The 22356-nt window shown below is 38.7% G+C and overlaps 1 protein-coding gene across 1 annotated transcript in view; it reads right to left on the bottom strand.

Annotated features, from left to right (window-relative positions):
• LOC128372722 (AT-rich interactive domain-containing protein 5B-like) overlaps positions 1-22356 on the bottom strand; it is a 75137-nt gene that overhangs the window by 46117 nt on the left and 6664 nt on the right. The window contains exon 3 of the mRNA XM_053332860.1: positions 18676-18910. Within this exon, the coding sequence (XP_053188835.1) occupies positions 18676-18910 (235 nt within the window). The remainder of the gene's footprint in view (positions 1-18675; positions 18911-22356) is intronic.

Genomic DNA, 22356 nt, shown 5'->3' on the forward strand with positions numbered 1-22356 from the left:
TGGGAAAATTTCTATAAGTGCAACACTAAATTGCTGGAATATCACCTTATTTTGTTTTGCACTTGTTTTGTCTTACATTCCATAAATAACTTCTTTTTTTTTTTAAACGTTGCAAAAAGGACAAAACACAAATGGAAACAGTACAATGCTAAACTGACAGATTCATCAGTACTGACATTATGCTGTGTAGTAAACTTGTGCAACAAAGTCACACTGAAACTGCCTATCTACAGTTTGGGAGACATAAATAGAAATGCTTGTTCTCCTTTTGATTTGAGATTAATCAGACACACTGTGAAAAGACCTTGATCAGTTTTGTCAGTGCATGTTTTTACTGTTGTTGTTGTAGTTGTTAGTTAAGGTCAGCTTTACAAATGAAAACTTGGTATAAATACAGGGATGTACAATGAAGCTCCACAATATCAGGCTTTTTTTAGTGGTTTAAAACCTATTCTAAAATGCACCACTGCTGGAAAATGAAATAAACACAAGCAGGACAGATATTAGCATAATGTCTAGTCTTATTTAAGAGTCTGGTGGCAGAACTTTGTTTGAGCTGTAGACACTTCAAGGATGACTGAGCTAACCAAGTAAAAAAGTGCATTACAATAATCTAAGTGGGATGTGACAAAGGCATGAATGAGCTTCTCTGTGTCTTGAGATGACAGGATGGATCTGATCTTCCTAATATTCCCGGGATTAAAGAAGCATGACTGAACCAGTTTTGCAATATGCAAATTGAAATGCAAACAGGAATCAAATTTTTGCATTTTCAGACAGACATTGCATGACTGGAGCGAGAGTCCAGAAATTACAGAACTGCTTGTGCAATGGGGTCAAGACCATTGATTGATATTTCTGTTAAACCACCCCCTGATGTCAGGAAGACAATTACATAAAATAATCGAGGATTGTGAATCTTGTAATGAGTGTTTCTGTCTCTTTCTTTCTTCATAGAAACATTTGAGTGTTTCAGGTATTGTTGAGCAAATCAGTACGGTGAATCAATACAGTACATGACTGTGTGAGGGATTGTGCTTTGTTATGAATCATGACCCAAGGGACAAGACATACAAAAATGAAAGGAAGCTGAATTCAAAGACAACTGCACACATCTGTTGATTTTCTTAAGGCAAAATCACACAAACATCTGACACTCAAGAGCAGCAATATTATTCCTCCAGCACCTCTTTTATTAAAAAAATGTACACACTGGGATGGAGGGCAAAGCACAAACAGAGAACAAAATGAGTAGTAACAGCACAGAGCTTTTGTTACATACTTATTGATTTGAACATGTGAAATAAAACAATCGTACAGCAGAAAAAAGGTCAGAAGCTTCTTTTTTCTAGGTGCATTATTTCTTTCCTGAACTTACTGCTGGTTTTGACTGTACTGATTTCTGAGCCTCCAGGCAGCCATTGGTTTCTATTCACAACAGTATTAAAGTCAACTTGCAAAGACTTTTAAACTCACTAACAATACAGAAGGTAATCCATCACAGTGAATAAATGACATTTCTTCTTTGATGGTGAATTCATGGAAACAAGGAAATTTGAAAGTAGTCTGCCAAATATTAACTTCTTAATACAAAACATGGTGAAATTCATATTATCCTTTTCACGACATCTGTGTCTGCTTCCTGTCTGTTATCTGGATTTGATTTCCACCCAACATCGCTCATGAATGCTCGGCTTCATAGCAGGCACCTCTCCAAGCTCAGAGTTCTCTTGAACACAACATCGACACAGAGATTTAAAACCAGTCAAACGTGCTAATCTGCATTATCACATATCAATATAACAGAAACAAATGTTTAGGTTCCTTTAAATTGATTTTTTATGCATTACTGATGTGAAACAAAACCAACAACTGTCTGGAAAGAGATTCAGTGTAAATATTTGCTGGTGTGGGAACCTTAGTAAACATTTGTTACTGATATAGATTGTTTAGTTAAAAGGCCAAAACCACAACACTGAAGTTATGTCTTTAAAGAAATTACTTTCTTGGCAAGGGTTAGGTGAGAAGATCAAAACCACTCCTGTGCCAGGAGCTAGAGTTGGAAGTGATTAATTTAGCATTGCATAAAGACTGACAGCTAGCCTGACTCTGTACAAAGTGGAAAACACACCTAACAACACCTCTATAACGCACTAATTAACAAGGCGTGTTTGTTTGTTCTGCACACAAACAGCATGTGCCGTGTCTATTTTTTCCGAGATTTCCCAGAGTTATCATCATTGTGAGGTTACCAAGCAACCAAAAAGATGCTGAAAGGATGGACACAATGCTCTCTGTTAAGAAATTGTTTAACTACATAACTCAGGATTTTTAAATTTTTGAAGAGAGCTACGCTACCTGTTTCCCCTTACATCCAGTCTTTATGCTAAGCTAAGCTAATCTCTTCCTGCCTCCACCCTTGTACTTCTTACTTGAGAGTGGTAATCATCTTGCATAATGTAACTCTCAGTTCGAAAACAAAGTGCATTTCCCAACATGTCAAACTATTCCTTTAAAAACACATTAAATGGGAAATACAGCACTACAGTATCACATTACGCTGTAAGCGACACTACTGCAGTCCACAAGCAGACTGGTAAAGTCATTAGCTACAGTAGCTGTCATGAGACACTCTGCACAGTATAAATACAGATCTAAATCTACTCCAACATAGTAAAAGCAACATGCTGTAATATATGTGCAAGAGCATGAGTATTTGATTCATAAATACGACAAAATTATATTTAACAACATGGATCTGATATTGGCCGGGGGAAATTTCCAGTGAGCCAGCTCTTCCTTTGAGGAAAAATACTTAGTGTATATGAGAGAAACAGGAGTGGAAATTAATAAGAAGAGAACAAGCTCTGACACTATATTATACCAGGAAACAAATTAAAGAATATTTAGTTCAATTTCACCAAGGGAAACATTTCTGTTTGTCTGCGATAACAAGCATGATAAATTACTAGCCAGAGAGATCAAAAATCTGAGATCAAAATCTCAGAAATGCTGCATATGACATGAAACTCATTAGTAGTAGTTCAAACAGCTGCTCCACTGGGTGAATTGCTATTGCAATGTTAGATTGATTTGATTGAATTACAAAAGCAGAAAAAATAAAAAGGGCGATTTACTGCTGCTGCATACCTGCTTTCATTGGAGAATTTCTGTAGCAACTTTGCAGGTTGGGAATAAAACTATTCGTAATGTGAGGGCTGCTGACAGGTAAAAGCTAATGCTAATTAAAAACCAAATCTGACTCATGTAAACTGTGTCATTCACATTCAACCAAGCTTAAAAATATTCAAACTGCCCACAAGCGCTGACAAGATCTTCCAGGTAAGTGTACTCATTTCTCTGTCACAGACAAGTAGGAAAAAGCTGAAAACCATTACTCTCATGCTCTCTGTCACCCACTGTAGTCCTTAAATCACTCACTCGGCTCAAATTTGCTGTTGTCAACATTTCCACATTATCTGCTCGGCCAAGGAATTTACTGGATCCCCCTGCTGCTTTTGTGGGGTTGGAGAGAAATGGTGAGGCATGTAAACCCAGAGCCAATGTCACTTTCATATTTGATGTTTTTTTTTTTCTCTCTCTCCTCTACACAAGTGGTAACGCCAAAACAAGTCCAGAAGCTTTAAAAATAGCCAGTAAGTTTTTGACATAGGCGAAGAAAGGTGTGAGAAGAAAAAAAATGGGGGGGGGGGGGTGTGAAGGTTCTTGTTTGGTATTCCTAATCCATTCTCCAGTCTCTCCGCTCCGTGCACTGTATTGATCTCAAAGGTTGCCCTGTTTCCATTTAGCCTTCTTTCACAATATATAACACATCTCTGATTCATCCGCCTCCTCTCTCACTCTCTCACTTCTCAATGAAGGGACATGACACCGAGAAGGGGCCGTATAAGCAACAGCAGGCGCCCGATCTGGCTATTGGTTTCATGTTATTGAAACCTGACCAAATAAAGAGGGAACAGCATCTGTCAATGACACCGAATGGAAATGATGTGTTGGGGGGGTCACATTTTCACTAGCTTCAACCTTGTGTTTCCTATGAGGAGAGAATTACATAAAACAATGAAATAGATTTGTTAATCTGGATGATTCATAGCTTGTCCAATCTGTGAATGACTACACTATCTTGAATAAAACAAAATGTGCTAGAACATTTCGTTAACTGCGAGCTATTCTGTGCTGTAAACAGAATCCCATTAATCACGCGGAGGATGCAGCATCAATAAATCACTATATTGGAATAAAACAAACCAAAACGATCTTGCAGTGTGTCACCTGCACTCATCTTATTTTGTTCAAAGGGAGAGAAATTGGAATAATTTTTAAAATGTATTTAAAGGAGCTGGACTGAATAACATACTGTGCTCGCAAATGACTCAGTGGCCGTCCGTCATCAGCATCACATCAGTCATAGACACTGACTCGCCTTTCCCCTGCTCATGACATAAGCTGCAAGCTGTGCCCTCACACATAAACACACGTAATTTACACAATACATGTTCAGCCCTTTAAAGGGATACTCCACCAAAAAGAGCATATCTTCTGAGTATCAAAGGGGGCTTCCTGTGTGTTAAAGCTGCACTAATTGATATTTTTACATCACATTAGTAAAGGATTAATGTCAATTTGCAATGTGAAAGAGAATCACCAGACTCTTCAGTTCACCTCATCGGGGCGTTTCAGCCTCTTCCAGCTCATTGTTTTGGATTCACAAACAAGTTAGCAACTCGCTGATGAACACAGTCGAGCATTTAGCAGCTAAATAACTGGATAGGAGTGGTAATTTGTTTATTGGAACCATGTACAGTGTATTTGATGTACTGTACCAGAGTAACCATATAGCTAATTTTCATCTGTGGTCCCTTCAGGTCAATATTATAACATATAACAGGACAATATCAAACATTACAAAGCAAAAAACACACAGGGCACATACTAAATACAAAGCTACACAAAATAGCATATTACATACAATGTAGAGTCAGTGGTTTTTAGAGTTAGTTTATATAAGGACTCAAGAGATCTTATGGCTGTTTCTCCAGCTTGCTCCCACCATGTAATACAATAAGACATATGGGAAAGAATCATAGCGTGCATAAATATCTTGGCTGTGTCCACAGAGAGACAGTTTCTAATATGTCTAAAATTTGCTAAGTTGTACTTTATAGTTTTTCCCTAAAACAGGCTCTGAAAAGAACTAAAAGTAGAGTGAACATATGAATTACATTTGTCTGCTGGATGTGTTTATAGGAAGACATTCGCTAACACATTCATCAACTTCCTATTGTGAAAATATGTCAATGTTATGTTTACAAATTGTTCTGTTGCCCTCAAGCTGTTGAAAAAAATCTATTTAAGCAAAACTGACAAAATGAGTTATTGAACTGTTTGATTACAATTTCCTTGAAATAAAAGGGTTTTTTTTAGTCTTGTATGCCAGTAAACTAAATATCTTTGAGTTTGGGACAGTTATTTGGGACAAAACAAAACATTTTAGGTTGCATCTTGACATTTTATATACCAAACAATAAATTCATTAATGGAGAAAATAAAACAGATCAAAGTATAATGAGAATAATCATTAGTTGCAGCACCACTTAAAAATTATTCATTTAAACAACTGTATTTTGTATTTTGTCATTATTGTATTTCATGAGCCTTACAGAAAATTCCAGCGATATATAATTTATCTGCATTATAATACACTACTTTGCTTTCCTTTTGTATACTCACCAAATTTGAACACACACACTCTCAAGCATGGCTGCACTGAGTTTGGTGTTTTGTTTATTGAGATGTACTGTAATTGTTTAAGTGGCAAACCCAGAAGCAAGTAAACTAAAACAGCATTTCAGACCAACAAACAAACCGGAGGCATGTTTGTCGGGCTACTGTAGTTCTGACATCACATAGACTTTGAAAACTGACACAGAAGCAATATATTTAGTCTTATCCTCTTCACAACATCGTGAGTGAGAGACAGTTTCTATGAAGGTGAATCAATTAGACTCACTATGAAGTCAAGCTGATCACATCTTCCATGCTCAACGAAGGACAAACTTTTGTATTTAAAGCTGAAAAGAATATCAGATACAATGGAGTGGAGTATGCCTTTAAGAGATATCAAACTTTTACATTCATAGGCCATAACTACGTGCTAATTCTTCTATGAGAATCATATTCTCACAAAAGGGCACTAATACCCAGAGGAAATGTTCTATTGAATCTGTACAGAGGGCAGAGAGAGGGAGAGCAACACATAGTGTGTGTGTGTGTGTGTGTGAGAGAATAACACATAGGAAGAAAGAGAGAGCCCTCCATGCATGCTGGCTCCTGTTCTTAATTATAGTAAAGCACTAAAGTGGCTCATTCATTTCAGCAGGGTGGGGCAGTGGCCTGTGACAAAGAAAAAAAAGAAACATTTATATAATTTTCACCTCAATTTATTCAAGTGTGCAGCATAAGGATTGAGGACACACAGCTATGCCTACAAAAACAAGCGTGTGCACACATTACACACTTGCACACTCGTAAGAACTGTACTCTCTCTCTCTCACACACACACACACATACACACACACACACACACACACACACACACACACACACACACATACACATACACACACACACACACACACATAAACACAGAGAAATTTCAACTTCCCTCAGCTTAATTCCATCCCAGATGTTCTTGCGGTTGACAGAGGGAGAAAAAAATGGCCATACCACATTTTGAAAAACACACACCCATATTAAATGTTTTCAGTTAAAGAGAGAAGAGAAGAGAAGAGAAGAGAAGAGAAGAGAAGAGAAGAGAAGAGAAGAGAAGAGAAGAGAAGAGAAGAGAAGAGAAGAGAAGAGAAGAGAAGAGAAGAGAAGAGAAGAGAAGAAACAACAAGCACTTTCCTCCAGTTGATTTATGTGATTCTATTACATTAAACATTCTTTCCCCTGAGCAGGCTCAGCTCCCTAGCAACCATCGCTCGCAGCCCTAATGTGTCTGGCACGGGGCCAGGGAAAGCTGCCTGCCTTATTGATTGCCAGATTGAAAAGTTTGCATTTAATAGGTCCTGTAATACATGAAGGAATTATTCAGAGGGGCTCCTTGTCAAAAACCCAAATTGGTTCTTTTGACTATCAAAAAACAACGGGGGCCTCATAACAAATGAGCTATCAGAAAGCTCCTAAGGGCCCCTTTCATGCCCGAGATGAAATTAGACGTGGCTATGGCTCCTCAAAATTATCAGAGTCACGAGGAAGGAAAGTTGAAACCGGGATTACTATGAGGTTAGAGGCCATGTTGTTACAAAAGATGAGAAGTTTGTGCCATGTTGATCCCCTTTTGTGTAGTGATGGATTGGCTCTAAACACTGCTCGCTGTCTGGTCCCCGGTTGCATCCTTCCTAATGAAAGACTACTGCTGGGTTTTTGGGGGTCAATCCACTTATAGCGCAGTCAATTCAGAGAGTAAAAACAAGCTGCTCTGCAAGAACACAAAATGTGCAAATACCACAGGGAGCAAATTTAATCAACTATCTTTGGTAGCAGAAATTCAGCTGCCTTTTGACTACGAAAACAAGTGAATAGAGAGTAAGAGAGACCCCCTCTCCATGTATCTTTCCCTCTCCTTAAACGAGCCTAAAAGCTTTTACACCCAGGTGATGATACTCTATCTGCTATGACGGCCACTCTCATTTGTCACGCAGCTCTGTCCGACACAAACTCAATTGAGCAGCTGTGATCAGAGATCTCAGAGGTTGTCACTGACAGAGAGACAGAGAAAGAGAGGGATACACATCGAGCTTCCTCGGCTCAGCCTGTAGTAGACAACGTTTTCAACCTTAACATATCCTCCTGCAGAATGAAATAGATGACATGTTTGGCTTTAAATGTATCTTTAATGGGACAGCAAGTTCCCATTTGAGTGAGTTCGGCAGTAAGGTTAGAGCAACAGAGGGAGAGAAAAAAAACCCATCTTATCAGGAGATTGGGAATTGGGTCAGGCAAGGAATTACATGCCATTCTAGATCAAAGTTGCTGTGTGTATTTCCTCAAAGAAGTGCCCCTCATTATCAACTCAGACTTTATTTCTCAGGGCGTATACTGTGTAAAAGGAAACATGATTTAATATGTTTTCGGTAAAAGAATGAAGAAAAAAGAAAGAGCAGGAGGGGGGGGGGGGGGGGATAATACTAGAGGCTATTTGGGACAGGCATGTTTCCCAATGGTAAAACTGTAATGAGAAAAGAGAGGGGGGGGGGGGGGGTGTTTGTTGGAGATGTTTGGAGGGTGGGGAGTGGGAGGGTTGGGGGGAGTGGATTGTCATTCAGCATGGCTCCATTGTGAATTCCTGTCATTATATAAGAACCTCTCTTTCTCTCTCTCTCTCTCTCTCTCTCTCACTCTCTATCATCAGATCTGTACGGAGGAGGAAGGTTTTAAATAAACAGCCTGTAGAGTTAAGCCAACTGGAACCCTTTTCAATAATTACATCCAGCACAATACTCAATTTACATTGCATTTATGTAGCTGGAGGACTTGACAATGTGGCAAAGAAAAGAGTAACATTAGCAGCGGATGATAACAACTAGAGCGGTGCGCTTCCCAAGGGGAGACGTTTTAGTCTGTGGCTTAGAGGGAGACTTTATAGATAGCAATATGTCATTAAAAACCAGTGCCATCTGTTCAGATTTCTTGTTTATGTGCTGTCATGGATATAAAGCGTATTGAAGATACAAAAGCAAATCCCGGAAATGCAAACTGTGGGATTTTCCCGTGCATACTTTTCTGTGCAATTAGTTGTGATTACACATTCTAACAGCGCCACAAAAAAGGAATAAAACAACTACTAACAATTGTTTTCTCTCCGCAAGCCCCTAATGATCTCCTTTTGAAGTTCTCCAGCTCAATCCTGCACAAACTGCTTTCACAAGACTGCTGTGTTATTCATGTGACATACACAGTATCTGGCTAAACAAGCAGGTAATTTCTGATAAACTGCGACCAGCTTGGCTTTTAAGACTCATTCATTCCAGATTACAGCTCACGACCTCTGATGTGGCAAACCTCTGCTTTACCAACACAGCCATAATCGCTGTAATGCAGCACATACAGCGTTTGTAGCTGCTTGTCTCTAATTGCACACAAAAGATAACAACTTCAGTGGAGAATATCTACTCTCTGAGATAACACGTTTATGTTCACTGGTCACTGATGCCAAAGAAATATTTTTATTCCTTTGTAATGTCACTGTGTTTTTCACAACCAAGTAAAATATGAGTTGCACATGACAGTGGGGGATTTTTTTTAATATATTTTGGTTATTCTGTAAATTTGATCTTGTAAAAACCATCCAAGAGCTGTTATGTATTGTGTGTACAGTACAATAATACAGTAAGAAGTGGCATGAAATGAAAACAACATGAATCATAGAATTTCTTTGGCAAAGGCATCTACTGCAAGTTTTAGTGATGACTGGCAACATGTGTGTGTCATAAGACAGTGGCTATAAATGATCAAAGATGCTATTGGAACTGATTTTCTCCTCATGAAAGCAGAGGACTGAAATATCAGGCTAGTTCTTTTCACATGCTATTAGAATACAGTTTATTAGGCTTTATCTGCACACAGTCTCCAACTACTCAGCTGTGTGGCTCAGCTCTCACATTTTCAATAATTATCTCTTTGAAGATAAATTCAAGTTGCTCCTACAATACACAGAGCGATTCTATGACTAGGCTATATTTTAACTTTATATTGCTATATTTAAGATATTATCCTCTAGCATATCAAATGAAACAGCAGCTTACCCTGACTTATAGCTGAGGGGAAAATCAAGAAAAAAACAAGACTGGCTGAATGCCTCTCATTTTGCCAAGTGGTCCTCAGGCCAGTACATAACAAGGAAATGGACTGACAGATTGAGAAAGAGGACAGAGAGGCATCAATGATCTATTGTTTGCAGCCAAGGAGCTCCTTCCAACTCCTCTGGCAGTCAATATATCAAAGAAACCAAAATATATTACACCATCTGCACCAGAATATTTTACAAATACAAATTACGTCATTTGTATTTCTTTGGCTTCATAAAAGCATTAAAAGCAGTTATGTATCCAAGCAAGTATGTGTGAACATGCACTGAGCGCACATACGCAGACACAAACACAGGCACACACATACATACACACTGCTTCCACCAAAGGTCTGGAATCTATCACAGTCCCCATTGCAATACCTTTCAATGCAGGAAAAATGCATTACCTCTGTGCTGTGAAATGAACACTATGTTATTCCTACAAGGCTAGAAGTCTATCTTCCATACTGTGTACTACAGTATATCCTGCAGTCTGGCTCAGTGACCTTCTTGCATCAGTTCTGCCTTACAGATTATGACAGATATTAAGTGGATGTTGAGAAGCTGATCTGCAATCAGCGGCAGGGAGCTATTTTTACCTTGGCACAGGTCTGACTGAAAGTGTTTTTCCAACACTGCAATGCTAAGGTAGAATTAAATGAGTATTTAATGTGAGAGTTGATTTGTTCGCACACCCTCTCATACTGTAGAAGTCAAGTTATTATTATCACTGTGCTCAGTTCAGTCTTATTAAATCATGTAACCACAGAGCTTGAAAACAGTGAGCCAAGATTTTAGTCTCTGGTGTTATTGTACGATAAAACTGGATCTTTTACACTCACATTAAATTTGAAACTGACAATAAACTGATGCAATGCATGCTTTGGTTTGTACATCAGAATGAACTGTAAAGATAATTACAACAGAAGATTCCCGTGTGACCAGTCAACTTTTGCACCGAATGAAATGTATCTCCACATCTGTAGACTCACTTGTCTGAGATAAGGCTTTCATCTGAATCGTGTTCACGTGTGTTTATCATAAATAGTTAAGTCAAAGTAGAAATACTGCAATGTAAAAGTGATCCATTGCAAGTAAAACTCCTGCACTGAAAGTGTCAAGAATTATATAGTAAAAGTACTCATGAGCCTACTCACTACTCATAATGGCTCCTGTGTGTTACACTATTATATTTAATTACATTCATGTCTAAGCAGCATTTTACAGTTGTTGCTGGTTGAGGTGGTGTTAATTTAAACAATTTGATACACACTTGGGTTTGCTTAATCATATTTTATTAACTCATTGTGTGTTTTGTAGGTAAAACCTTTATAGAGACTAAAAATGTCAAGTAAATATAGTGGAGTAAAGAGTATAATATTGCCCTATCAATTCTAGTAGAGCAGAAGTATAAAGAAGCATAAAGCGGAAATACTCAAATGCAAGTATATCAGATTTGAAAGTATATTTCACCACTGTTCGTATACCTCTCACAATACTTTGTGTGTTTGTCTTTGACATGTAAGTCCTTTTAATACGCACAACAGGGCCTCCAGAAAAGGACAGTCTTACATGCATTCATAAAGCAGATGGACTGGCATGCTCATAAAATATGCAGAGTTATTAATTGTACAATCTGTGATGCCTTGAATGCCTACCGAGCAGCACCGAATCATCCATATCTATCTATCTAAACACAGAACATGAAGCTGTCGAGCAGAAAGAAACATATAAGGGGGAGACGCACAAAAAGAAATTCTGCCCTGAAATATTAATGTTGCTGTAATACTTGAAATGAGTGTCATTTTGACAAAGAAGAATATAGAAATCTTCCCAGAAAGACGGCTGGTTAGGTAACACTTACGTATGACTCAGAGTGTAACTGGAACAGGCAGGCAATTTGTTTAAGAAAGGAAAGCAAATGTTTCTAAATCAACACACAATCTCAGATAAAACCCTTTGATAAATGTGACCTCAATGCTTTTCATTAAAGGGGAATAATTAAAAAAAACATTTAATATGAAATAAATCTATCAGGAAATCTGTGTTAGAGGCAGACGAGTGTATTATGAAAGAACCTCACTCTCTTTCTGTCTATTTAAGATGCCTGGCAGAGGTCACATCAATAGCGTCTCTGTTGTTCCAGACCTGACTAATGGAGAGAAGAGAGACACAACTGTTGTTTCAGACCTCGCTAATGGAGAGACGGAGCTCTTCATTTCCTCTGAGGCCATTCTCATTGTTTAACCATCCACCAGCCTTCAGCCCCCCCCCCCCCCTCCTCCCGAGCAGAAAAACACATTATGTGACATTCCAGAAATAAAACAACACAAATTATTAATGAATATAGCTATCAGAAGAAGCTGAATTTGATTACAATGCGAGCCATAACAGGATATGGTTCGGGTGTTGGGTGGTCCCTCTCTATTTGTCTCTCCTTCTTTCTTTCCCTCCCTCTGTCCCTCTCTCTCTGTCTATCTTTCTCTCTCTATGTCTATCTTTCTCTCTCTTTCTCCCATTCAAATTCGAGGCATGCTCAAACATCTAATAGATTTTTCCACCCCGGCACACAATTTACTGCTTACAGATTTAGAATTCTCTGGCTTCCGGCCAGGCCACAGTCAGAAGGGAATTAATGATATGAGCACATCAGTGAGGAAAAACAGCTTGTGATTCTCTCTCCTACAGGTCTGAGCATAATGAAGAAGATACTGCCATAACCCCCCTCCCACCACCACCACCACCACCACCACCAAAAAAAAAAAAAGAAAAGAAAAACATACCAGAGCAGGAGGAGAGAAAGTGGGAAGGGGGGGTGAAACATAATCAATACAAACACTCCATTAAATTACTTCAGAAGGGATTTTTGGACAGTTTCTAGAATTAGTTCTGCAGAAAAAGCAGAAGGGGAAGCAAATATGTTCAAGGGGCGGAAAGCAAACAAGTGCAAATGATACAATCTGCTACATATTCTGAATGGAGGAGTACAGTGCAGTGTGTCTCCCATAAAAAGCATTCTTTCTCTGTCAGAGTCACAACATACTATTACTCTTGTAACACCATGACACGTTCTCTTTATCTTTTCTAAGAAAACCGTTCACTCCTTACCACGTTGAAGTCAAAACATTAAACATTTTAGCGTGTGATAGTGACTCAAAGTCCATAATATTGTTCTGTATTGTCACCGAGACAAATCATCCATGAGAGGACAGCATCTGTCTGTTTCCTTATCACCAGTTCCTACCCGCATAAACATTCAGTGACGTTCCAAACAGTCTCTGAAAAAGGGGACAGAATCTACCCTCTACATCAAATTGAAATGTTCCAACTGAAATATTGTCGGGATATCAACTCGGGTATATGTACCAAGCCTGGCATACAGATCAGATGTTGCATCAGAGGGAAATACAGTGGTTTCATCCCTGAGCGGGAGAGGCTGTAAAGAATCTTGAAATGCAGTGATATCACTCATATGCCTCACTGGCCTACTGTGTCTTCATCTAGCTGTGATCACATGAAGTCACGTATTGGTGTGCCCTGATTCAATACTACACACTAACTCTAATGCTTGTGAAAGTTTCCTGTTCTGTTTTTTGGACTTACTCTGTTGTTTGGGTTTGGAAGTGTGCACACTGCACTCTGATCCTGACTTAAATTTGTGGTGTCTTGTGGGCATAGCTATGTGCAAGACACAATAATAAAAATGTTATTAATTCATTAACTCTAAGCAAGTTTTGAGTATAAAGTCACTATGCGCACGAAAAAAAAAACATTTGATTTTTACTATTCTCCCACAACATCGCTGCTCACAGATGGAAAAAATGTAATCTAATTGCAGATGTTGTTGAAACAACTTTAGTATCACCTCCGAATACAAAAACAAAACAAAACAACTATTAAATCTTTTGAAAAACATTTTGCTTGCTCTTTGTGAAGTTTAGCTGGCAGTCTGTCTGTGAGTGCAGGTATTGTATCATTTCCTGGTGGTATAAGCTGCAAAAATAGCACACCACAAATATATAGTGCATATTATTTACAAGTAGTATGTCTTATGGAATTGGAAAATTGTTTATAATGCTATATTTTGCAGCTCTGATAGTAAGTCGGGCATTTATGGTAAGATTGGTGGTTTGCTCCCTGACATGGCTCCTGCTGTCTGTCCACACATCAAAATGTCCTTGAGCAAGAAACTGCACTCCAAATTACTCATGACGTACATGTATGATTAAAAAAAAAACGAAGTCCCTTTGGACAAAAGATCCTGCCCAATTCATGTTCAATAATGTACTTAACTGAAAATATGTAGTAGTGAAGGTCAGTTATTATGGATTATAGGGGGAGACAATCTATAATGTCATTATTTCTGTACATACAACTCACAGCAAAGTGTATTTTGATTCAAATCAATCATGTCAAATGACTACAGAGGACACTGATGGATATACTGGACGGAAAACATTAGTCAAAGCACACATTTATTTTTATACAGCAAAGAGCTGCATGATGAACATTTCTATCCTTGAATAATAATAGCTGACCCTCATTACCATGACTAAGTGAATAATACATGTTTTCTGATACTGAGTCCATCATGCAACCTTCAGTTTAGCATGATTCACTGTATAAATTTTGGGGGGGTCAAACTGCAGAATTACAACAGCTTTAATATGCAGCGGTGCAGGAAGCGTCTAATATTTAAAACAAATATTTGTAATAAATAAACAGAACAAATGAAAGTGAACCCAGTCTTTTCATAATCTAATTGTTTCATTTATTCCCTTTTCAAAAGGTGCTGCATTACAAAAATAGCGTAAAAAGTCAAGAGGAGAGTTAAATGCTTTTTAGCCGACTATATATATTTTTGGCATGTGTGTGTAACTCTTTCCTGTGTGGATGTTTTCTCTTAAGGCCCTGATCCTCACAGGGCTGAAGGATGAACCACCTCCCAACGATACTGTAGGTGAGGGCAGGAGTCAGGAACGCTGACCTTGTATAATCCTCTGCATCATCTCAACTCACAATCTGCTCACTGGCTTCCTCGCTGAAGCCATGAATTGAAGAAAGACAAGACAGAAAACCTATTGAGCTATTTTGTGAGCAAGAGCCATCCTTTGTGGAATTTTTTTTTCATGTTTTATTATTGTCTTTCTACAGCTCTTTGTTTCTCCAGGCACAAGCCAACAAACTGTATCAGCAGTTACAGCTCTCCAACGCTCGGCCTCCTAGTATACGACTAGAAACCAATTTCGGCAGGCAGCAATGAAAAAAAAAAAAAAGAATCAGGCCAGTTCTCTGGGGAGAGATAGAGGGGCAGAATGTAAACTTCCCTGGCAAGCCATCCCTGGTGGATTGAACTGTAAAAAGAAGCTCACTCCAATACAAGATAAACTAAGTGGACAGTTTGCATAACCTGATTAAGTGAATTACATTACAGATTATGTAAGAGCTGCAAAATACAAGACATCACTGTTCATGCATTTGAAGAAATATGTTATCTTTGTACTCTTGGCTTTGGAATATGTGGTAGATGCATCTAATAAAAAATGTAGTTAAATGTCTTTTGTGGTATATGTAGACTACAAGAAGATTGTTAGCTGATGAAAATAAATAAATAAAACATATTTAAAGGAGTAGTTTGACATTTTGGGATAAATGTGTTTGCTTTCTTGCTTAGAGTTAGATAATAAGATTGACACCAATGTCGTGTCTGTAAATATGAAGCTACCGCTAGCAGCCGGTTAGCTTAGTTCAGCTTAGCACAAATACTGGAAACAGGGGGAAACAGCTTGCCTGAATCTGTGGCAACCTTACGTTGATGACAAGAGGAAGTTACTACCATATCCCCCAGTAAAACCACAACATGTCATTTTTACACTTCGGTTTTTGTACAGATTACACAAACAAGATACAAAATGTTAATTAGTGAGCTTTAGATATATTGGTAAGTGGATTTTTGTATCTGTGGACAGAGCCAGGCTGATTGTTTCCCTCTGTTTCCAGTCTTTCTACTAATCTAAGTTAAACAGCTGTTGGCTGTAGCTTCATATCTATTATACCATGTTTCTCAAAAAACTATTCCTTCAACAGACTGATGCCAGTTCTTTATTTAACTTCAGATGGTACATCAATTAATCTATATTTTTAAAGGACTTATCGAAATGATGCGCCACTTTTGAGCCCCTTGTATTGATGCAGAGGAGGCCACACTTTTGAACACCGCATATCAAAGCCTGGCTAAAGCTGGAATTTCAATTAAGACCCTACCAATCATCTCTCTGCCTCACAGGTTTTAGAGTCACAGCTGTCAATGCAGCAGGACAGCAGCGAAGGTCACTTGTTTCTCAAATGAATTACTTTACTTTGTGCAGGCGTCTTTGGTTTCAGTCTTTTTGTAAGAGGAGAGAAAAGAACTTTGTTCACTCACCACACCATAATGCTTCATAATGCAAATCAAGACTAATACAATTGAGATTTTGTTATTTGAGACATGTTTGTCTTTTGCAGTTTGTTTTTTTATACGTTGCCTGTGAGACAAAAATACATAACAGTGCAGTTAATTCACATTGGCAGCATGCCAGGAAAAGTTAGGATACGCGCTCAGGAAAAAAAAAAGAGAACAGTTTCCCTCGATAACAATGGCACACATTATTGCTCTTTAGCTCACAATGGTTTTCTGTGCAGCTTGTGATATTCCTGCAGTATCCTGTTATGGGGAACAATCCAATTCCTATGACATAGTTACAGATCAGCCCGAGAATAACAATCAGCAAATACATCATTGGAGTGATACAGTGAGCAGTCACTTCTGGCTATTCTGTTTATAAATACAATACGCAAAAAAAGCTCACAACTGTATCATAAAAAAATCAGTTTAGCCAATGAGTGAACATGTTACACAGAATTACTGATATTCAGCCACAGGACGCTTTAAGGGTACATTTATATCTGATCTGCTGCTGCCGTGGCATGAATATTTCATTTTGGTAGTGAGCAACATTGCGCTGGCATATTTCATATTTATATGCAAACCCTTACTCAGAGTAACATGCATTGCCTTGATGAATAAGAGATCTCTCTCACTCTCTCCCAAACTCTCTGCCCCTCTCATATTGTTAGACTGTCAACAACTGACACACGCCAAAGATGTAGTGAACAAACAAACAAATGGATAAGTGAGTGCACACCACTGATTGTCGGTGTGTAGTATTTGTGCATGTGTCCCATCTATGTGTGTGTGTGTGTGTCAAAGTGTGTGCGTGTGTGTGTGTGTGTGTGTCTCTGGTGCCCTGCCAGAGTCTGAGCCGGTTCTGCTGAGTGGGCAGATTCTCTGGCGGAGTGTCCCATTGGAGTGACAAGTGCATTTAGAAACAGCCTGATGGAGTCATTAACGGCAGCTCTGCTCATTAGCAACACGTGCACACACACATGCACACACGCATTCACACACGCCGACCCCTCTGTAACAATAGCGTCATTGTTGAGTTATTACACTGACAACAGATAAATCTATAAAAACTGGTGGATACAGCGCATTTATATAAAGCTATAATATGGAGCATAATATCATTTAAAAAGCAGGCTGACACATTTATTTAAGAAAGCCAGCAATCACATACACTCACAGAAGAGCACAATCAAACCACATTGATTACTGGAATAACAACAAAGCAACCTCTATTGATCATCTTGTTTTTGTGTATGCGATTCAAGCAATGTCGTGTAATCAAGGGCATTACAGCATCACACAGAAACACAACTGCTTCCCTTCCTGGAAGATCCCGAGCAGAAAACAGCACACGAGTCATCAATAAAACAACCATTTCTACAGAAATGTTTTGAAGACTATAGTGGTTTCACTTCCACATATGCTTGAGGCGTAAAATTCTTATTTAAAAAAATGAATTATAGAGGATTTAGAGGAATAAAGCTAGAATTCTGGCTTAAATCAACAGGATGCATAGTTAAAACCTGACAAGACGTACTGTAATTGTGATGGTATTTTTAGCATGTTTGCTAAGCTACATTATACCATTATAATCAGCATTAGGCATTACATCACAGCCATAAGAGAAAGAGGCAAATAAGTGGGAAACGGCTTCAAAGGGAACATTATGTTCTTTCTGATTATTAGGCTCAAATGCCAGAGTTTCCTATTTGCATCAGATGAGTCATCCGCAGAGACGTTCAGCTTTATGTTGGGGCTGATTCATGGTTAATGCTGTAGTGAGACCCCCAGAGCCCGGTGCAAGAATCAAACATTCACTGACACTTAATAGCACCGTGTACATGATGAATATGCCAGACAACCACCCAGACACACTCACAGCAATGATCCTTAAAGCTGCTGAGATACACAGCCAATTATGATCTGAACTGATGGATAAGAAGGTGTCAGAGGTGCTGTGGACGGCAGTTTGATGTGACTCAATTATTTAAAGACATTACCAGATGAGTGATGTGATTTTCTTTTTGCAGAGCTGCCTTTGTTGTTTTCTGGAAACAGAGCTGTTACTCTCGGATGGTAATGCACGCTGCCATTACCTCTAGCCTGCCTCTATTAGTGTAATTCTCAGCTCATTATATCGGGAGGAATTCCAACTACGTACTGATAAATTACTCCAGTCAAGACAACACTTGTTAAACCAACCAAAGGACAATAAACATAAGCTGATTTATGGCGGAGACAGGACACAAATACATAAACACTCAATACAGCAGCACAAAGAATTTGGAAGCACTGCAATAACCTTAAAGAATGAGGAAATGCCTTTAAAGAATGACTATAAGAAATTGCGGCTCACCTAGCTGCGCCCTCTCCCTCTGGACATCCTTGAAGTTGAGTCCGCTGGTTAGGGTGCTCTCTCTGTAGCGGTGAAGGGCCTCCCGCCTCCCATTGGTCCCCAGCTCTCGGAGAACAGAGGCTTTGAGAGGCTCGGCCTTCAGACCGTGGGCCCATCCTGAGAAGTCGGGTACTGTCCACTTCACTAGGTCCTCAAGCCGCACAATCACCTTCTCAGACACTGCAATTACCTCGTGCTGAAAGGAAGCAGAATCCCAATTTCAATTAGAGGCACATAAACTGAGTTACATAAATGCAACTGTGCCAAGGTCACAATCTTATGATTCATTTTTGGAACAGCTTAGTTGAATAGACTCATAAAAATGCATTAAAAAAACAGCTCATCTGGAGGTAAGCATAATCAGGAGCAAAGACTGGATTGAAATCATGTAAAAAAAAATAAAAATCACAACCAGCACAGGAAACAGGGAAACAAACAACAGAGCGTCCTTATTTATCAACTAAATTGGTATGTGCGTCAAGTAGCATTATGGCTGTGGATGCACATTAATGTAAGTAAATTAATGGCACCATGAATATGGATGATGCGGATGATTGCGGAATTGAATTTATGCCAGGAGTTAAATCAATGTCAATGAGGACGTGGATGTTTCAGACATTTTGATTAGCATTTAGGAAGTCGGGCTTCTGACATTCACCATGAACGCTGAGATTTTATGCTTTTAAATCACAAGTCACACTCAGCCACCATGATTACACCTTCAAAGTGTGGAGGAGTAGAAGCAATGCGATTTGTTACAGCGGGATGTAATGAATGAACAGGAGAGAGCTGTGAGCCACTGTTCTCTGTGACACACAATGAAATTAACGTGACACTGTCAGGAAAGTATAATTGTAAATCTATAGCAGCGATATGCATGGCTGATACTGAGGTAAGCCGAATATGGTGTAGTGGTTTTGTGTACAGTCTGTTGAGTTGGCTTGTTAAATAAGATTTGCTCTCTCTCTCTCTCTCTCTCTATCTCTCTCTCTCTCTCTCTCTCCAGTATGTGTTTCAAAGTTTTTTTTTCCCTAAGGTTGAATCAACCCTTTTTAATAACTCTTACACTTGAAGAATTACAAGTCCAATGGAGAGCGAAAGAAGCGGAGATGCTTAAATGTGTTTCCATTTGAAGGGCTAATGGCTGAAGTGCTTGTTACTAACATAGTGGAGTGGTGTGCTGGAAGATGGCTATTACAGAAACAGGGAAATCTGGAGGACAGATGTGTACGGGCAGAAAAGCAGACACTCAGAGTAGGTCTCTGATGTCTGTCTGTCTCCTTGGTTATCTCCAATTTACCAGGCATCTGTCTGCCTGTACACATTTCCCCTAAGACAGCCTGTACATTAAAATAACACTCATTTACTCCATATTGACATATATACGTGTTTGTAGGGGTGATATAATGAAAGCTACATCTATACAATCTAATAAAAACAGCCGTGCAGTAAATCTTTCTTTTGTGAAGCTGTAAATGTCAAGTTAAAGTCTTTTTTTAAATCATTTTAAGCTGCTTTATTCATGTTATAATAGATTATTTCAAAGCACTCCTGTTATTTTGTCTCCCATATTCTAAAAACAAACACGTGAACTTTTCAGCTTTTTAAATTTGTTCTGAGGGCTCTGTCTATACAATTACCCATATTCAGTTCTCACATCATCTGCAACTACAGGCATATCAAATCCCAACCAGTTGGAGACAGTATTTCCTTATAAAGGAAAAGCCTGCGAGGGATAGCTTGATATAGCTGTGCCTCCCTCACTAAGTAGAAACATCAAACATGGGTTTTCGGTCTTCTTATAATGAGCTGTCTTCAGCTGTCAAGTGGTGGCGGGTGGTTGTAACCGGCTTTCCATGCAATGAAAAACTGACTGCTGTTTCAGCTTTCAGAAAAACAGGCCATTTGAATAATGTAGAGCAACAGTAAATAGCATTCAGCCTGCAGCCAAAAATCCACAATGTACGTTATCTCTTCAAAATTAGCTACTGTACTTTGATGCGATCAACTGACGACACACAGAGAAAACAAAACCATGAAATATTTCAGTTGAGTCCGCCTAAAAGAAAAACAACGCGCTAAATGTTCTTCTGCTGATGTGTGTATCAAACAGCAATACTTCAAGTCATTCAATAGCACCACAGAGCGTACACACAGCAACAGCAAACCTTAAAAACACACAATCATTCCCTCTATATCAATCAAGTGAATGACACGGTGCCTTGTATAAGTGTCAACAGATCCTGTTTGGGGACTTGTTCGGCTTGAGAGCAAAACACAACAGGTGAGAGCAATTCAGCAGCTGTCAACACAGTTCAGAATATAATCAGTCTATGAAAGGGGCCGCAGTTCTAAAAACAGGCTACATCCATTAGCTTTGCCAAATACAGTTTTTTGTTGTTGTTTTTTTTTCTTTTTTTTTTTTCTTAAAACTTTACCAGCCAAGCTTACAGCGACTGAAGTCTGCGGGCTGCTGTGTGATGCAGCACATACAGTCAGGAAGCTGAACGCTGGTTTGTGGTTTGCATAAGTCGTGAAATTTGATTGAGAAATGTTTAAGCAAATACTGTAGAATTAAGAAATGTGCTGTGTTTCCGTGTAAGAGGTTACTGAAAGCCAGCCAGCCCGAGTCAGTTATTGAGAAATGATCACAACAACAGCAGCGCACACAACCAGCCGGATCTGCCTGTATAACATAAAAACAACCATAACAATATCTCTACCAATGATGAGAAATAGACTACACTAGGGCTGCAACTGATAATGATTATTTTCATGATTGATTCTCAATCTGTTGATTAATCTTTTAGTCTATAAAGTGTCAAAACATAGTGAAAGGGCCCACAAAGTGTTTTTAAATAGCTTTTAAAACAGTCCAAAACTCAAAGATCAAGAGTTCAATTCACGATCAGATAAAATGGAGAAAGCAGCAGATGGGAGAAGCTGAAACGACATTTTTGTAGAGCTGAAACGATTTGCTGTATAATTGATTTGGCAAAAGTTTATTGTCAACTATTTTGATTATAAATAAATCATTAAAGAAGCAAAAGTCCAAAAACTAACTGGCTGCAACTTCTTAAATATGAGGGTCTGCTGGTTTTCGTCCTCTATTATAACAGTTAATTAAATATCTTTGGTTTTTGACTGTTTGGTTGGACCAATAAAGAAATCTAAAGGCAACAGCTTAAGCTTTGGGAAGCTGTGACTGTGTCATTTTTAACTATTTTCTCATATTTTATAAACCAATCCATTAATAGGGGAAATAATCTGCAGATTAACTGATAATCAAAATAATTGTTAGTTGCAGCCCTACATTTATGCTTGATAAATTACTTAAAGGATTAATCTACTATAAAAATTGTTGTTAATATTCTGTCAAATCAAGTGAGCCATTAATTGTTTCAGCACCACACAAACTTTACCAACATAAATCACTCTCCATTCATCTGCATTGCATTCTTCTTCTTCACACCACTTGGATTTTTGGTTTCAAAGACGTGCTTTAGAAACTTGAGGCTTTGCTCTTCTGTAAATGCCGCCCATCCACACTGTGCTGTCATTTCCAGTTAGGCTGTTGATAGTTTAGCAAAGCGGCAGACACAGCCAGCAGGCCACTTGATAATATAGGTCAGAGGACTGCAA

The sequence above is a fragment of the Scomber japonicus genome, chromosome 14, assembly GCF_027409825.1.
Source record: "Scomber japonicus isolate fScoJap1 chromosome 14, fScoJap1.pri, whole genome shotgun sequence".
Classification (NCBI taxonomy): Eukaryota; Metazoa; Chordata; class Actinopteri; order Scombriformes; family Scombridae; genus Scomber; species Scomber japonicus.